The sequence below is a fragment of the Hemiscyllium ocellatum genome, chromosome 7 (assembly GCF_020745735.1).
Source record: "Hemiscyllium ocellatum isolate sHemOce1 chromosome 7, sHemOce1.pat.X.cur, whole genome shotgun sequence".
NCBI classification, from domain to species: Eukaryota; Metazoa; Chordata; class Chondrichthyes; order Orectolobiformes; family Hemiscylliidae; genus Hemiscyllium; species Hemiscyllium ocellatum.
Genome location: NC_083407.1, coordinates 112747823 through 112767123, shown reverse-complemented (window position 1 = coordinate 112767123; position 19301 = coordinate 112747823). Strand labels below are relative to the sequence as shown.

General features: G+C 41.1%; 1 protein-coding gene across 1 annotated transcript in view; it reads left to right on the top strand.

Moving 5' to 3' along the window:
* The window catches only part of bmpr2b (bone morphogenetic protein receptor, type II b (serine/threonine kinase)), a 300682-nt gene that overhangs the window by 244586 nt on the left and 36795 nt on the right, over nucleotides 1-19301 (top strand). Inside the window, exons 4-5 of the mRNA XM_060827667.1 lie at nucleotides 6495-6605; nucleotides 17675-17766. Of these exons, the coding sequence (XP_060683650.1) occupies nucleotides 6495-6605; nucleotides 17675-17766 (203 nt within the window). The remainder of the gene's footprint in view (nucleotides 1-6494; nucleotides 6606-17674; nucleotides 17767-19301) is intronic.

The window sequence follows — 19301 nt, the reverse complement described above, 5'->3', positions numbered from 1 at the left end:
GTGGGTACAGTACTAGTGGGTGCAGTCTCGTTTGCACTGTTACAGCAGTGTAATAGTTTCAGTACTCATTGATTACAGTAAGGTCAGTTAATATTATGGTGCACTTCTGATGGAAGAAGATCGATCCCTGCCATAAGGGTTGTTCCTCAAGGAATTCTAATCAAGCTTATTGATATCTTTGTCCCACACCAAGGCATGGAGATTGTGATCAATCTTGCCTGACTGTTTGTCTGTGTCTTCAAATTGCCTTTAATTCTTATCTGGTCGAAATCAGCACAGATTCTCAATGAAACTTGTGATCCTATTGGTTACAATGGTTTAACGATATGTTTGGGAGCCTGGGGCTTGCCATTCTCCATAACTAAATCACTAGGGCTGCTTGAGCATGAACAATCTAAAACAAGGTTGAAATGAGCTCAATTAAAACTCAGCAAATAAGTGGAAAACTATCTTAGTATTTCAAAAAAGAAATGGCAAATGGTACAGTATAATATTATGTCGCGTTTAGAGATTTGTGATGAAAGATTTAGCTTGGCCAGTTTATATATACACTCAACTTCGAATCAGTAATTAATTTTGTAGAGAGTGCTGCAGTATATCATTGTGTTAGGTGGCCATCATTTCTTCAATAAGAAAAATCATTCCCAAACACTGAAGTCATAGTCTGAACTATATGCAATGACCCAAAACACCCATACTCCCATGACCAGGAAATGACAGCTGTTGCATAGCCACATAAAAGAGATTTATTAAGCACAAAAGACTAGCTTTTTACTGCCTCACAATTTTACATGTGTATTTTTATCATTTACTTTGCTTTACTTCTCCCTTCACTATGTTAAAGCACTTAGCGTTGAGGGGTATGGTTTCCAATATAGCACCTAATACTCCTGTAAGTACTCATTCTTCATGTATGAACCAATTTCATCCTTGTTGGCGTGCTGTTCCGTCATCAGGTAAAGTGCACTGTCAAAAATTAACTTTCTTGCAGTGCTCACTGTATAATGAACAGAAACAATGACCTTCAATTTTTTATTCTTCCCTCCCTTTCCTAAGGCATGATGGAGTAATTATAGTGCCTCTGTGGTCTGGAGAACTGTCAACTAACTAAATACAAATTAAGGCCCCATTCTATCTAATACCAAGCTAGCTGGCTCCCACAAACACAAGCTAAGTTGGTTGCAATATGCATTGGCCTATTTTTTCTTTTGTACAGATGTATGAATTCCCAGAAACATTTAGCTAGCTCAGAAAAAATCCCATTTATTTTGACTATCTAAAGTCATATAAAGATAAGATGCAGAATTCTCCCAAACTGTTGTGGAGAACACAAGTTCACACTGCTGTAAGACATGTTTACGGCTAATGTCAGGAAATTGGTCCTTATATGTGATGACCTGGGAATCATTGTTATTCATAGGTCAAGCATCAGCTTTGGATTGCTCTGTACACTGTCCTTATTTGCCTTCAGTGAATTAATTTAGCCAAACTATGGTTGACTGACTGGTGAAATCAGAGGAAAGTTGTTGGTGGTACGTCTATCAGTGAATATGGATAATTAGCTGTCCTTGCACAAGTCTATGAAAGTCAATTGGATCTATGAAGTTGATCAGGAGTTGACTTTATACAAATCTCTGCTAATGATAATTATCACCTTGTATAGCACAAGTTGTTGCAAGGTTTTGTGGAGCACTTGGGCATTGAATTAAACATTAGATATCACTGATATTCTGCCATGTCTCTAGTTATCACTGAGTATATTTTGCCACTGCTGCATATAGTTTGCAATCAAGATCATGAAGTAGATTAATAGACTCACCTTTCTTACTCTAATCATGTTCAGTGTCTTGTTTAAATCAAGTTGACCAGTAGTTAAGCAAAATATTCTGCTTCTCAGCCCTTATGTGCCTCCACTGAGAGCCTTCAAAGCAACCTGACCAGAAATACCAGGTAACCTGACCGTAATGTTTAGTATAAGGGCTATTCTCGGAATTTTCCAATACTTCTGATGTAATCCTGGTCACACACCTAAATTCAGAATTTACTCATAGCCTTGACTTAGTGAAAGCTCTCTTATTTCTGAGTCAGGAGGTCATGGATTCTCGCCCCAATCCACAGACTTGCACACATAATCTAGGATGATACTGAAGTGCACCAATGAGGGAATGCTGCAGGGCCAGAAAAACTGTTTTTGGATGAAACCTTGAGGTAGTCACTCAGTTGAATTTGAAGTAGAGCAGGAAAATTCTCCCAGAGTCCCAGGCAATATTTATCCCTCGATCAACATTAGAAAAGAGGTGGCTGTGGGAGCTTGTGTGCAAATTGGTTTCACACCTTATGAAACAAATCATTCTTGGCAATGTTTGGAACCTCTGGAACTTATTGCCCGTTCCTAATTGCTCTTGAGAAGCTGCTGATCCAAGTTGCCTTGGATCTCTGCAGTTCAGATGGTGAAAATGCTTTTGACCAACAATAATGAAGGAATAGTAACATATGATTCAAGTCAAAATGGTGTGAAATTTGGAGGGGAACTTGCTGATTGTGGCATTTCCTTAGTGCCTTTAAAGTATTCTTTCAAGTATTGGAGGGTGTGGAGTTGGGAAGTGCTGCTGAAGAAACTTTGATAGATTGATGCAGTACATCCTGTAGATTGTATGCATTGATGGTGGAGGAAGTGAATATTTATGTCACTGTACATGCTGACAAACAAGTACTTTGTCTAAGATAGTGTTGAAGTGAAGTGGAAGTTGCCATAGTCCCAGAGGACCATGGGCTGCTCTCTCATTAGAGAGAGAGAAAACTGATTAGTTTAACTTGAGGGTTACCTTGCCTGACACACAAAGTGGGGTTCAGAATGTGACACTTTCATGGTGAAAGTATAGGAATTGAAACAGTTGGCATCAATCTGCATCACAAACCAGCTATCTAGCCAACTAGACTGCTGCTTTCGGGCAGTTGTTGCTCCACCAATCCAGGCAAATGGACAATATTCTATTATGCCCCTGACTTATGCTTTGTCAGTGTTGGAATGTATTTGAGGAGTCAAAATTGAATCATTTGATTTAGAATGCTCAATCCCTGGCCATAGTGCAGCGGTAGTTATCTACCTGGTCCAGTTAAGATTCTTATCAATGATGATCCTGGAGATGTTAATGATTACATACTGGCTGATGGTCATGCCAGTGAGTAGCATAGGAAAGTAGTTAGATTCTTGCTCTTTCTTCTGTGACATTTTTGTTTGGCATAGGATTAAGGAGAATCCAAAGGGATTTTATAAATACATTATGACAAAAGGGTAACTAGGGAGAGAATAGAGCACTTCAAAGATCAGTAAGGCAGCCTACTGCAAGAAATGGAGAAGATACTAACAAGTATTTTGCATCAGCATTTACTGTGAAGAAGGGCGTTGAAGATATAGAATAGAACGGAGAACAGTACAGCAGAGTACAAGTCCTTCATTGTTATGCCGAGCATTTATCTTAATCTAAGATCAACTTAACCTACACACCACTCAATTTACTGCCATCCATGTGCTTTCCCAACAGTTGCTTAAATGTCCCTAATGTCTCTGACTCTACTACCACTGCTGACAATGCATTCCACACACCCATCACTCTCTGCGTAAAGAACATTTCTCTGACACTTCCCTTATATCTTCCTCCAAACATCTTAAAATTATGACCCCTGTGACAGCCATTTCTGCTCTGGGGGAAAGCCTCTGGCTATCTGTGCCTGTCTTTACCTTGTATGCCTCTGTTAAGTCACCAGTCTGAAAAGCCCCAGATCACTTAACCTCTCTTCATAAAACAAACCTTGCAATCCAGGCAGCATCCTGGTAAATCTCCTCTGCACCTTCTCTAAAGCATCTACATCCTTTGTGTAATGAGGCAACCAGATCTGGACACAATATTCCAAGTATGGTCTAACCAGGGTTTGACAGAGCTGCAGTAAAACCTCATGGCTCTCAAACTCAATCACCCTGTTAATGAAAGCCAAAGTGTGGGGAAATGGATGGTGAGATCTTGAAGAATGCCCATATTAGAGAGGAGGAGGTGCTGAATGTCTTAAAATGCATAAAGGATAAATCCCCAGGACCTGATCAGGTATACCCTTGAGCTCTTTGGGAAGCTGGGCCCCTTGCTGAGATATATGTGTCATCGATAGGTGAGATGCCGGAAGACTGGAGGTTGGCTATTTAAGAAAGGTGGTAAGGAAAAGCCAGGGAGCTATAGATTGGTGAGCCTGACGTCGGTGGTGGTCAAGTTGTTGGAGATAATCCTGAGGGTAGGGTTTACATGTATTTGGAAAAGCAAGGACTGTTTGAAGATAGTCAACATGGCTTTGTGCCTGAGAAATCATGCCTCACTAACTTGCTGGAGTTTTTTGAAGAAGTGACAAATAGAATTGATGAGGGAATTTACAATGAATGTGATCTGTATAGACTTCAGTAAAGCGCCCAACAAGGTTTCTTATGGTAGACTGGTTAGCAAGGTTCGATCTCACAGAATACAGGGAGAACTAGCCATTGGGATACAGAACTGGCTCAAAGGTAGAAGGCAGGGCATGGTGGTGGAGGGTTGCTTTTCAGACTGGAAGCCTGTGGAGTGCCAGAAGGATCGGTACTAGATCCACTACGTTTCGTCATTTATATAAATGGTTTGGATGAGAGCACCTTCTGCCATGTCCTTCGCCCAATCTCCACACGCCAGGCCTTGTCATTACATGGGTTGTTATGACAAACCATCCATTAGCAGCCATTAATGGTTCCAATTAGCAGCAATTTCTATCCATGTGATAATTCAATGCCCTCTTGAATGCCTCTTTGGATCATGCTCCTCCACATTTCCAGGCACTGCATTCTATACGCAAGCTACTTGCTGTGTGAAAGCGTTTTTCTCGCATTGCACTGAAAGAAGAGTCATACGAAATTTGAAGCATTTCTGTCTCCACAGAGGCTGCCAGAACTGCTGAATTTCTCCAGCATTTTCTGTTTTATTTCAGACTTCCAGCATCTGCAGTATTTTCCTATTATATCAGTAGGAGGTAATGCATCTCGCTTAAGAAGACAAATCATCAGCTTGAGTTCACATAAATAATTGAATTGAGGCAGTTACCCACAGGACCTCAAAGCTATTGATCATCTCATCTTGCTCCATCTTTTAGATCTCAATGCAGCCATCATCCTTATTCAAAAAGTTGTTCCTTCAAATCCCAGTGCAGAGAATTGAGAGTAGTAACTAATTTTTCTTGTGCCTTCCTTTGAAACTACAGATTCAGGTGATTAAAGGCACTGACAAGTAAAAAACATAAAATAGCACTGATAAAGCACCCCAAGTTTAGTTCCTGGCATGTGATGCAGCTTTACATTAAGTTGCCTTTGATGCAATTATTTTCCCATACATTGTTACCAGCGATATACTTCACCTCCACTATATGAAATACTCAAGTTTGTTCTCCTTCTTCAGTGTTCAGTCATGAGATGGCCAGTAGTTGCATCCCCACTGCTGCTCAGACAAACCCATTCATTACAAAGTGCACCTCCAGAGAATCTTTTGATATTGGTTTTAACTATTTCATTGAACACACAGATTAGTTTATACATTCTATTTTTCTATACCTTTGGTATGTTTAATATGAACACTTCAGCTATGAAATAGAATCATTGAATCCCTACAGTGTGGAAACAGGTCATTTGGCCCAACAAATTCACATTGACCCTCCGAAGAGTAACCCATGGAGACCCATTCCCCTACACTTTTACTCTGCGTTTTCCCCTGACTAATGCACCTAACCTACACATCCCTGAGCAGTATGGGCAATTTAGCATGGTCAATTCATCTAAGCTGCACATTTTTGGACTGTGGGAGGAAACCAGAGCAACCGGAAAAAACCCAAGCAGACACGGGGAGAATGTGCTGGAATTGAACCATGGGCCCCTGGCGCTGAGAGGCAACAGTGCTAACCACTGAGCCACTGTGTTGAAATACAGGACGAAAGCTGGTGGGAGAAGATTTATTATAATCAATTAGTTAAACACAAGCCAGTTTGAATCAGTCAGTAGCCCCTTAGTTGGTGTGCTGCAGTGGCTGAAGAGCACAGGTTGAAGTTCTTTGGAAACTTGTCCCATTGCTAATTTTAATCGTTCAATGGGAATCAAAGAACCTAGGGTACAATTAAGAAGAGAGCAGGCAACTTCCATGTTTCCTGGAGAATATTCCTGACTCAATAAACAGCTCTAAAAACAATTAATTTCTTTACTGCTGTTAGTGGGCTGTAATGATGTGAAAATGTCTACTGTGCTAACTACTGTAATATCAGAGCTCAGTGTGGTTCATGATGTGTGAAGTATTTTGGGATTTTTGAGAGCTATTAATAAGATGTTTTACAAATACATTTCTTTCTTTCATATTGTTACATTTATTGTATGTAGTAAATTGGTAGCAATAAAATGATTAAAGTGCATTACAACACCACAATTTATCTTTGTGTTCTAGGTACTTGGAGACCGCACTATAAGGAGGAGACAATTGTAATTGCGTTGGCATCGGTATCAGTTGTAGCTGTTCTGATTGCAGCTTTCTTCTTTGGGTATAGAATGCTCGCAGGTGAGTGTCAGCAAATAATATGCCGTCATAATTTAAAGAAGGTTCAAAATTCTTTCACTCGCACTCCTTTTCTCTGCCTCTGTCTGTATTGCACTCTCTGTATTTCACTCAGTTTCTGCATTTTACTGTCTCTATGTTTTGCACTCTCTCTCACTTTTGCATTCTCTCTCATGCACTGTCTAACTCATAATCTCATACTCAGAATCACGCTGTCATTCTGTCTTGCCCCCTCACTCTCTTGCGTGTTCTTTCTCTCTTGCATTCTCTCACTCTCTGCCTTGCTCCCCAATCCATGCAACATCCTGGTAACTTCTTTTGCACCCTCTCCACATCCTTCCTAAAGCATGGTGACTAGAACTGCACACTACTACTCCAAATATGGCCTAACTGAAGCTTTATACACACAGCACCAGGTTGCACAGCTGTAAAGTGACTTGTATAGTCACTGCCCTGACCAATGAAGGCAAGCATGCCATACACTTTCTTTACCACCTTATCCACTTAGTATGGGAATGAGGATAGGAATTTCAGAGGGCACAGTACTTGAGAGGGGAGAAGTGGAAGGAGGTGTGAGTGTAGGAGAGAGGTGTCTACAGGAGACAAGGAGAAAAAAAAGTGGAAAGAGAGAGTGAAAATTGTCACGACAGAGTTTGGTCTGGGAGCAGCCAAAATCGGAGGTGAGGAAGATTCAAGTTACATCTGTTTGGTTGCACAGCAATTATGAGGATATGCTAAAGCCAATTCCAAATACATGTTTGTAAAGGAAATCTCTGGTGTTAACATGAATTTTCATCATATCTATTTAAACAGAGTTAAATCTATTTTACTGAATTTGAACACGAGCCATGAAAGGATTGAGATTTATTTGTTATAGTTTCCAAATGAATTCAGGCAATAATTAGCATAAAATGGATGGAAGTAACCTTTTTTTTCCTGGAAACCTTTCTCCTTGTTTCCAATTTGATACTTTGTGGCTGTTACTCGTCAAAGGAAAGTGATCATCTCTTCATCTCTAGTTGGCTATTCTTCATGCACTATCTAGCTAGTGAGACCCACTCAGAAGTGAGAACAATACAGCCAATCCTTATCCTCTGCTTATTTGACATACATGCATACAGAACTCAGTGTAAGATGATCAGGCTTACATATACCTGTATTGCCAACCCAAAAGCCATTGATTAATATTCAGGAGCACTAGATAATGATCAGAAGTAGGAATCTGCATGTTCAGTAGTCACTGGACAGGGGTCAGGAGTGTGTATCTGCCTATGTGATTGTTACAAAAGCCAGAATTTGATGATCTCGAGGTTAGCTAATTCAAAACATATAAAATAAACAAAGGGACTTTAAAGTTTTCATTTAATCTGAGTTCTAATGGCTCCCGAAAATGCCAGCAGAGTTTATTTCAGATTTATCTATATTTTTCACTTGTTGTCTAGATCACTATTCAGCAGCCACCAGTTTTCAATTGTGCTGTTACACCTGGTCTCAGTGTCCCTGGGTGAAGGAGTACAAGAAAATCAGCAAAGGCCTCCACTCCTCCTTGCTTTAAAGTGCATTGGTTGGGATGCCAACCACAGTCAAATAAAAATGATCACTTGGCCCAGCTTGGCAAGTAATGTTTCATGTATGAACTGTCAACCTGAAAGTGTCTTTGCAGGTCACACACAGTCCACCCTTTTTAATTACTGCATCTGCATTGCCATACATTCAAATAAATGTGGATGACCAGTGTTCATGTAACTAAAAACTGATGCTTCAGAAACTGTAGTGAATCATTTTGTGGATGATCACGATTTTTGTGGGACACTTCGTGCCTGTGATTACTCTAAAAAACATTGATAATGACAAGTTGAATTTTGTTTTGGTAAACTCACTGTTCATCTTGTTTTGCTTAATTAGCTTCTGTGTTCTAAAATTAAAAGATAGCATGATTGTTTTGGGCCCCTTTGTTCTAACACCGTAGTGCAATTTGAATATAAGTGTCCTTGCAAACCTTCCAAGTAAGGAGTATGGTAACAGAATCTCCTGTACATCAAAACCTCCTTCATGACACAAAATCTCCCAACTGTTGTTTTATAGACCACGCTATGCGATAAAGACACAACAGATTCATTGCATGTTGACTGACCTTTCCTCTCATTTAGATTGTTCGACCATAAGAACAGGAACGGAACTAACCGTTCGACCCCTCCAGCCTGTTCTGCCAGTCAATAGGATCATGGCTGAATGGATACTCTAAATACATAAGGACTCTGCCCCCACTGCTGTATGTGACAAGAAGTTCCAAAGACCCTCAAACCCTCTGAGAGAAGAAATTCCTTCTCTTCTCAGTCTTAAATTGGTGTCCCTTTAATTCTGAGATTGTGGCCTCTGGTCCTAGACTCTTCCAAGAGGGAAAACGCCTTCTCCGTATATTTACCCTCAAGAATCCTATATGTTTGCCCTTTTCCATTGTACTACAGCACTCAGATCACAATTATAGTGAAAAATACTTGTGCTTTCAAGAGAGCAAGCCAAAGAATGCTCACTACAGACCACCACACAAGCCATTAATCCATTATATCTGAAATTAAAGATTTGTAGCTTGGGTGCTGGTTGCCGTACTTGTGGGTATGTTCACCGAGCTGGGAAGTTGATTTGTAGACGTTTTGTCCCCTGACTAGGCGACATTTTCAATGTTTTGAAGCCTCCTGTGAAGCACTGCTGTAATGTGTCTTCTGGAATTTATTTGGTTTCATTGCCGCTGCTTCCTGTTGCCGGTTCTGGTTGCTTGTTGTAGTGGCCGTTATATTGGGTCTAGATCTATGTGTTTGTTGATGGAGTCTGTGGATGATTGCAGTGCTTCTAGAATTTCTCTTGCTCTCCTCTGTTTAGCTTGTCCTGTGATCGGTGTCGAATCACAGTCGAATTTGTGGTCCTTGTCATCTGTTTGTATGCCTACCAGGACCAGCTAGTCATGACGTTTAGTGGCTAGTTGGTGTTCGTGGATGCAGATTGCTAATTCTGTGCCTATTTGTCCTATTTATTGTTTCATTCAGGTTTCGCATGGTATCGTGTAAATTACGTTAGTCTTGCATATGATGGGTATAGGGTCTTTTCCTGTGGTGAGTTATTGTTTGGACGTGGCTGTCGGTTTATGGGCTGTCATGACTCCAAATAGTCAGAGAAATCTGGCTGTTAATTCTGAGAATTTTTTTATATAACGTAGCATGGCTCATGTGTTGGGTTGTGCCATGTCTTTGTTGCATTGTTTCTCTGCTGGGCATCTGCAGATGAAGTTGTGGAGATATCTGCTTTTGGTGAAGATTCTGTGGAGGTCGTCGTCGTCTTGTCTTCACATGTCGGAATGCTACAGTGTGTTGTAGCCCATTTGAATAGGGTCCTAATGCAGCTTCCCTTGTTTGTGTTCAGGTGGTTGCTGTTGTAGTTCAGGATCTGGTTCATGTGTGTTGTTTTTGTAGACACTCTTGTAGTGCATTCACCATTCTGTGTTCTTTCTACCATCACATCCAGGAATGGGAGTTGGTTGTTGGTTTCCTCCTCTCTCGTAAATTTGACCCCAGTGAGCATGGTGTTGATAGTCTGATGTATGTTCTCAATCTCTGTTCTCCTAATAATTACAAAAGTGTCACCCATATACCTGATACAGAGTTTGGGTTGGATTTGTGAGAGGCTGTTTGTTCCAATCTTTGCATCACTGCTTTTGCTATGAGCCCGAAGATGGGTGAATCAATGGGTGTTCCATTGATTGCTCATATATCTGAGTGATGAATGTGCAGTGTGTCGTCAGGCAAAGGTCTAGTAGTTTCAGTATGTCATCCTTGTCGATTGGTTCCCTGTCATGGCATCTGTATTGTTTGTCCAGGAGGTTGGCTATTGTCTCTCTGGCTAGAGTTTTGTCAATTGCAGTGAACTGTGCCATTACGTCAAATGAGACCATTGCTTTGTCCTCATCTATGTTTATATTCTTGATGCTGTCTAGGAATTCCAGCCCATAAACTGACAGCCACGCACAGACAACAGCTGACCAGAACAAAAGACCATGTGTAAGACTAATGTAGTTTACAAGATTCCATGCAAAGACTGCATGAAACACGATATAGAACAAATAGGCAGACAACTAGCAATCCACATCCCCGATACCAAATAGCTACTGAACACCACTACCAACTGTCTCTAGTAGCCAAACACGCAGATGACAAGGACCACAAATTCAACAACAATGATAGGACAAGCTCTTCAGGGGACAGCCAGAGAACTTCTAGAAGCGTGGCAGTCATCCACAGAATCCATCAACAAGCGCATAGACTAGACCCAGTATACCGGCCACTGTAATGAACAACCGGAAAAGGCAACTGGAAGCAGCAGGAATGAAACCAAATAAATTCCAGAAGAGACAGTATAGCAGTGATTCATAGGAGGCTCCAAAGTACTGAATATATCACCTAGACAGGGGACGAAATATCTGCAAATCAACTTCCCGGCTCGGCGAGCATACCCACAATTATATCTGAAATCTGTTTGTAAAAGCAGCATGGACCAGCACAAACCAGTGAAGACTGTTGTAACTTGGTAATATCACTGAATGACTAATCTAAAAGCTCACACTAATGCACAGAGGTTCAAGTCCCACAATGGCAGTTGATGGAATTCAATAAGTATGTCTGCAATTGAGAGTTTCAGTTATGGTGCCCATGAGAATTATCATTGGTTACAGAATCTCAGAATCAGAGAGTCATACAGCAAGCAAACAGATCCTTCAGTCCAACTTGTCTACACTGAGCAGACATCCCAATCTGATTTAGTCCCATGAGCCAACATTTGGCCCATATCCATCTAAACCCTTCATATACTCATGCCTTTTAAATGTTATAATTGTACTCACCTATTCAGCCTCCTCTTGTAACTCAAACCCTCCAGTCCAGACAACAAGCTTGTAAATCTTTTCTGCACCGTCTCAAGTTTCAAAATATCCTTTCCATAGAAGGGCGACCAGAAATGTATGCAGTATTCTAAAAGTGGCCACACTAATCACCCGTAAAGCTGCAACATGTCATTCCCAATGCCAATATTCAGTGTTTTGACCAATGAAGGCAAGTGTGCCAAACACCATCTTCACCTATCTACTTTCAAGGAACTGTGCACCTGCACCTCTGTCTCTTTATTCAGCAACATTCCCCAGGGCTCTACCATTAACTGTAGAAGTCCTTCCATGGTTTGTCTTACCAAAATGCAACACTTCATGTTTATCTAAATTAAATTCATCCACCATTCATCGACCCATTGGCCCATCTGATCGAAGTTCCACTGTAATCTTTTTCAGTGTCCACTACTCCTACTTTGGTGTCTTCTGCAAACTTACTAACTATACCTCCTATTTTCTCATCCAAATCATTTATATAAATGACGAAAAACAGTGGAACCAGCAACAATCCTTATGGTACACCACTGGTCACAGGCCTTCAGTTCGAAAAGCTGCCATCAGTCTCCACTCTCTAGCTCCTATATTCAAGCCAATTTTGTATCCAATTGGCGAGCTCTCCCTGGATCCCATGTGATCTACCCTTACTAGCCAATCTACCATGCAAAACCTTGTTGAACGCTTTGCTGAATCCCATGCAAACAATATCTACCTCTCTACCTTTGTCTATTTTCTTTGTCATCTCTTCAAGAAACTCAATCATGTAAGTGAGTCATGATTTCCCACGCACAGATCCATGTTGACTATTCATAATCAGTGCTTACTTTTCCAAATGCATGTAAATCCTATCCCTCAGAATTCTCACCACCAACTTACCTACCACTCATGTAAGGCTCACTGGTCTATAGTTTCCTGGCTTTTCCTTAGTCAACCACGTCTTCTGGCACCCTACTTGTGACTATCGATGATACAAGGATCACAGCAAGGAGTCCAGCCATCTCTTACCGTGTTTCCCACAAAGTTCTGGGAAATTTATGATCAGGGGATTTATCTACCTATTATGTATTTTAAGACTTCCAGCACCACCTCCTCTGTAATATGAACTCTTTTCAAGACATCACTGTTTATTTCCCCAAGTTCCCTAGCTTCCATGACATTATCCACAGTAAATACTGACATGAAATATTTGTTTAGTATCTCACCCATTGCCTGTAGTTCCACACATAAATCTTCCATGCTGAACTTTAAGAGGCCATATTCTCTCCTAAGTTACTATTTTGCCCTTAAAGTGCTTAAAATCTCTTTGGTCTCTCTTTAACTCTATTTGCCAAAGCTATCTCGTGTCCTCCTCCTGATTTCCCTTTTAAGTACATTCCTATTGCCCTTGTACTCCTCTAGGGATTCACCTGATTCCAGCTGTCTATAGCTGACATAAGACTCCTCCTTTTTCTTGACCAGAGTCTCAATTTCTCCATTCATCCTGCATTCCCTGCAACTACCAGCCTTGCCCTTCACATTAATAGGAACGTACTGTCTCTGAACTCTCGTTTTCTCATTTAAGTTCCCATGTCTGAATAGCCTCCCCCCCCCCCCCGCCGTCAACCTTTGTAAGTTCCTGTCTTAATACCATCAAGTATTGTTCCTTCTGTTGTTGATATATCCACGTATTGAATAAGAAAGTTTTCTTGAACGCATTTAACAAATTCTCCCTCACTGAAGCCCCAGCAAATGTTTAGAAAGTTTAAATTCCCTACTATTATAACCCTTTGTTCTTACAGATATCTAAATTCCTCTTACATATTTGCTTCTTAGTTTCCCGTTGACTATTGAGGAGCCTATGATACGATCCCAGCAGAGTGTTCATCCCTTTCTTACTTCTCAGTTCCACCAACATAACCTCACTGGATGATCTCCCAGGAATATTCTGCCTAAGTAAAGTCATAATATTTTCCCTATCCAAACACACCAATTCCCCCTCCTTTTATGTCTCCCTTTCTATCCTTCCTATTGCATCTATGCCTCGGAACTTTCGGCTGCCAGTCCTGTCCAGGCTTGAGCCATGTTTCTGTAACAGCTATAATATACTAGCTCCATGTTCCAAATCACGCCCTAACCAGGGCCACTCAGCCCCTGACCTCATTATAGCCTTAGTTCAAACATGGACAAAAGAGCTGAATTCTAGAGTGACAGCCATTTGAGAGTGACAGCCATTGACACAAGTCTGCATTCGGCCTGGTGTAGTATCAAGGAGCCCGAGCAAAACAGAAATCAATGGGATCAGGGGGAAAACTCTCCGGTGGTTGGAGTCCTACCTGACAAATAGGAAGATGGTCATGGTAGTTGGAGGTCAGTCATCTCAGCTCCAGGACATCTCTGTAGGAGTTCCTCAGGGTCCTTGGCCCAACCAGCTTCAGCTGGTTCATCAGTAACCTTCCCCCATCATAAGTTCAGAAGTGAGAATGTTTGCCAATGATTGCACAATGTTCACCACCATTTGCAATTCCTCAGGTACTGAAGTGTTCAAATGCACCAGATCTGGACAATATCCAGGTTGGGCTGAGAAGTGGCAAGTAACATTCACACTACACAAATACCAGGTGATGACCGTTATTAATAAGAGACAATCTAACCACCACCTAATGGTATTATCTTCATTGAATCCTCAACAATCAATATTCTGGGAGTTATAATTGACCAAAAACTCAACTGGACTCGCTACATAAACACAGTGGGGGCTACAAGAGCAGGTCAGAGGTGAGAAGCACTGTGGCAAGTAACTCACCTCCTGATTCCCCATACATAGCCTGACCACCATCTACAAAGCACAAATCAGGAATGTGATAGAATACTTCCAACTTGCCTGGATGAGTATAGCCCAACAACACTCAAGAAGCTTGACACTATTCAGAACAAAGCAGCCTGCTTGACTGGTACTACATCCACAAGCATTCGCTCCCTCCAGTATGCACTAAGAGATGTACTGCAGAAATTCACCATTTCGATGGTGAAACCCACAGCCACTGCTATCTAGAGTGACAAAAGCAGCAGATACGTGGGAAAACGACCACTTTCAAGTTCCTCAGCAAGCCGGTCACTGTTCTGACTTGGAAATACATCGTTGTTCCTTCACTGTCACTGGGTCAAATCCGGGAATTCCCACCGTAATGACATTGTGGGTGAACCCACAGCAAGTAGACTACAGCAGTTCAAGAGGATACCTCATTACCACCTTCTCAAGGGTAACTAGGGACAGGCAATAAATGCTGGCTAGCCCACATCCCACAAATCGGTTTTTAAAGTGCATTTGCTTTATGTGTCAGACCTCTTGCATTTATGTAAATGCAGTTTAATTCATCAGTCTTTCCTTGTTGTCTGCCAAGCTGTTGTCTGTTTTGACTGTTTGACTTGCTCCCCTTACCTCCTGTACCAGCCTCAGCCTTTTCTCTTTTCTCACTATTACTAGTAGCACTAGCAAATCTCCAAGCAAAGATATTGGTCTCTTCCAATTCAGGTAAAATCTGTCTCTCTTATACAACTCTCTACCCTGAAGATATTGCATTGGTTCAAAAATGTGAATCCTTGCCCCTTGCAGCGTCCCCTTAACCTCACATTCATCTGCTCTATCTTCCTGTTCCTACTCTCCTTAGCACGTAGCATTACAAGCAGTTCAGTTATCACTACCCTCAAGGACCTACTTTTAAACCACTGCCTAGTTTCTTGTATTCTCTCTGCAGACCTCAATCCCTTCCCTACCTACATCATTGGCACCAACGTTACCACAACCTCTTACTGGTCACTCTCCCCTTTCAGAACATTGTGCACCCTCTCCGAGACAACCTTTACCCTGCCACCAAGGAGGACACATACTGTCCTCATGTCTCGCTTACAGCCGCAGAAACTTCTATTGTGCCCCAAACTAGATGTTCCAAGCAATCGATTATAATAAGGGATTCTGACATTTCCCTCATTACAGTAGAGCCAATCACAGTACTAGAGGTCTGGCTATCAGTGCTCTGTTCACCTGAGAGTCACCCCTTCAACAGCATCCAAAACTCACATGTATTTGAGATGGGGATAGCCACAGGAATCTCCTGCAAAACTTGGCTACCTCTTCTAACTGACTGTATCTGCAGTTTTTTTTTACCTTCCTGAAGTTGTCATCCATTGTTGTAAAAACCTGTACAGTTTGTTACTAGTTTGCTCTTCAGTAAAGGAAATTTGCCATCCTTACTGGTCTGCCCTATGTGTGACTCCAGACAGGCAATAATGTGTCTGTTGATTCTTAACTGCCCCCTGAACAAGGCCTAAGAAATCTCTCAATTCAAGGCTAATTGGGATGGGCAACAAAAAAGCCTTGCCAATGATACCCATATTCCATAAAAGAATAAACACAGAAAAACTGTAATTCTTTTTTAAGAATGTTGATCTCCGCTATGGAAGAAGGAAGGCCACAACGATTAATCTTAACAGTCCTACGCTATGGGGAAGACATCTAGCCAGTGCTTTTGTTGGTGAATATATGAACAGGTCTCATTGGAATGCTGTCTATGCTACAATACTTGGCCAACAGTATTTCAGATGGACAGCTGATGATATGAACTACCACCTTGGATGAATCAGTGATGCTTGTCAGAAGGAAGCCAGTTAGACCATGTATGTAAACTAGTCCAATAAGGCCATCTGATGCTCCAGACGACAGAGCTTTCTGTCACTGCCAACTGAAAGTGACAGTGCCAACTGAAGCTGATGAAAATGCACAGAAGGTTTTTTGGCAGCAGTTTGGGATAAGTCTGATTAACACTTTAATATTTTCAACATTTGCAATTTATTGCTTTTTCTAATTATTATTCTTGACTCTCTGGTATGTTTGAGAATACGGTTACTAGTGATATGTTTCTGTAGTGTTTTAGAATCACTAACAATTTTCAAGTTTCCCACATTTAAGTATCTTATGATTCTTAATTTGGCCCTAATGCTGCCAAGTTAGGGACAGTAGTTTATTGCTGGCTTTCCACCTCTGGAACTTTGTTCCCATTTAGCCTGGTGATGTTTCTGATAGCTATATGATTTGAATATGAATTGAGCAATGGGTAGTTTCCACTTAGTTTCTAGTTAGATTGGAGAAAAATGTAAACCTCCCTTGTTACAAATCTGTACCAATTGACACTAATTTGCAATGTTAGAGAGGATGTGGAATTGGAAAAGATCACATGGGTGTGATAGATCCTACAGTTCTGAGGTTGTGAGACTGAGGCACTTTGAAGGGCATTAGGAAAGGAGCTTCACTTACATGTATCCTGTGCGGTGCCAGTGTGTGATGGATCATTGTAGATGGAACTTTCCTTTGTATTTCACTTGTGCTGTGCTGTTCTTGGAGTTTTGATACTGGATATGTGAAATGGGAAGCATTCCTCTTCCAGACATTAACATCCTCATCAAATTGGAATTGCTGGATAAACTCAGTAGGTGTGGCAGAATCTGGCAGTATTCAGAGCTGTTCTGAAGAAGGCTTTCTCTCCTCAGAAATTGCCAGACCTGCTGAGTTTTTCTAGCAACTTTTGTTTCTGATTTCCGCCATATGCAGTCATTTGGATTTTCAAAATTAATTAACTGGAGTTGTTAACTTGAGATGGATATCATTAGTAGATTTCTTATTTTATCTATATTTTACAGGAGAAAGTGAGGACTGCAGATGCTGGAGATCAGAGCTGAAAAATGTGTTGCTGGAAAAGCGCAGCAGGTCAGGCAGCATCCAAGGAGCAGGAGAATTGACGTTTCGAGCATAAGCCCTTCAGGAATCCTGAAGAAGGGCTTATGCCCGAAACATCAATTCTCCTGCTCCTTGGATGCTGCCTGACCTGCTGCGCTTTTCCAGCAACACATTTTTCAGCTCTATATTTCAGAGCTAGTTATCAATTTATTTTCCCAGTGTTAATATGAAATAATTAATTGATGCTCATGATCCCTACTGACCCAACAACATTTGAATCACGAGCACGAACTGTGCAGCTGCATATATAGAATCTCCATAGTAGTCATAAAATGGTGTCTTATTCTGCACCATTTATGTTACAAACTATATGAATACAGAAACTGTAAAGTTGGTGCTTTCATTATTTGCCATCATTGATGCTTATTTAACCAGGGGACAGGAAGCATGGACTTCACAGCATGAACATGATGGAGGCTGCACCTTCTGAATCATTCCTGGACTTGGACAGTCTAAAACTGCTTGAGGTATGTAAATCCCACTTTAGCTCCTATATGTTCTAAAGAAGCAGCTGTCTTTTATGGACCAAAAGCATCCATGTTATAAACTACCAAGTTTGATTCCAGCTTCATGCATGGATAGCTGATTATTATTGTGGCTATGATTAGTTGCCATGCTCCTGGGTTCCAATCAAATTAGTTGTGTAGTCCATTGATTGATAAGAGATAAGAGGAGCCCTCCTGAACTTGCATTTTTGTCTAGCTTCCTGTTTCCCTCATGCTGTCTTTGAACTCACCTTGTCTAAGATGTCACCTTGTATTCCCTTGACCTAAACCTCCTAAACTGCTGACCACCCAATTTCCTTTCCTGGTTTCTGAACACAGGTCACTGAACATGAAACGTTAACTCTGTTTCTTTCTCTACAGGTGCTGCAGGACCTGCTGAGTTTCTCCAGAAATTTGTTTATGTTTCTTTCTCAATCCCACGTTACCTGATATTGTAAGCAATTTTCTCTCTCACTCTTATTTCCCTTTGTTTAAAATCTGCCACCTTCTCAAAATCCATGACCACTTTGTTTTTGCCAACTACCGTCCCAAACTCTCTTTCCTCTCCACAGATCTTGAATGTCTTGTACTTTTCAAATGTGTGTCAAACCCTTTTGGGGCTCTACAAGGATTTCTGCCTTTTCTACATTATGAAAATGACTGTCATCAAAGTCACATACTCTGCGATTGTGATACGCTGCTCCTCCTCATCCATCACAATCTACCTATAGTCTTCGACACCGGTAACCCAACTATTCACTTGTACCCCTCCACTACCATCTAGCTGGTTGGATGGAACTCATGTGCTTTCATTCCTTTCTATTCAATCATTGCAAGAGGATTGTTAAGTTTGATGAACTCCCCTTTCCATTTGTCATTTACATTTTGCCCATTGGCAACATGATTTCAAAACACTGCTTTCAGAATCCACATGTTCGTTGACACCACTACCTCCATTTACCAATCTATTTACTGTCTGTAAATCATCTGGATGCCTGTCCCATTCAGTACTGGTTGAAAAGAAATTTCCTCCAGTCAAAGCCTTTGTATTTGGCCCCCACCACATGCTATAACCAACTCCATCTCCCTTGTCTAAAGCTGAACTAGATGGTTGCTAATCTGGTATTTGCCTCTGAGATGAACTTGTAACCATATAACCGTACTGTCACTGAAATATATTGATGTTGCCTGACTTTGTCCCATCTCAGCTCATTTGTTGCTGAAAATCATCTGTGACCAGCTGTTTCTTGATTTGATTATTCTAATGAACCCTCATTGCCTTGACATCTTTTGCTCTCTTTAGGATCATGCAAAGTTTTGCTGCCAGAAGCTAACTTGCATCAAGTCGTATTCACTCTTCTACTCACTAAGTTACGTTTCTGCTAATTAAGCAACATTTCAAAGTTAAAATTAGAATTCTTGTTTTCAAATGCCAATTTGTTCTCGTTCCTCTTTTTCTCTGTAAACATGTCTAGCTGTACAGATAAACTGCACTCCTCCTAATTTGGCACCTTGTG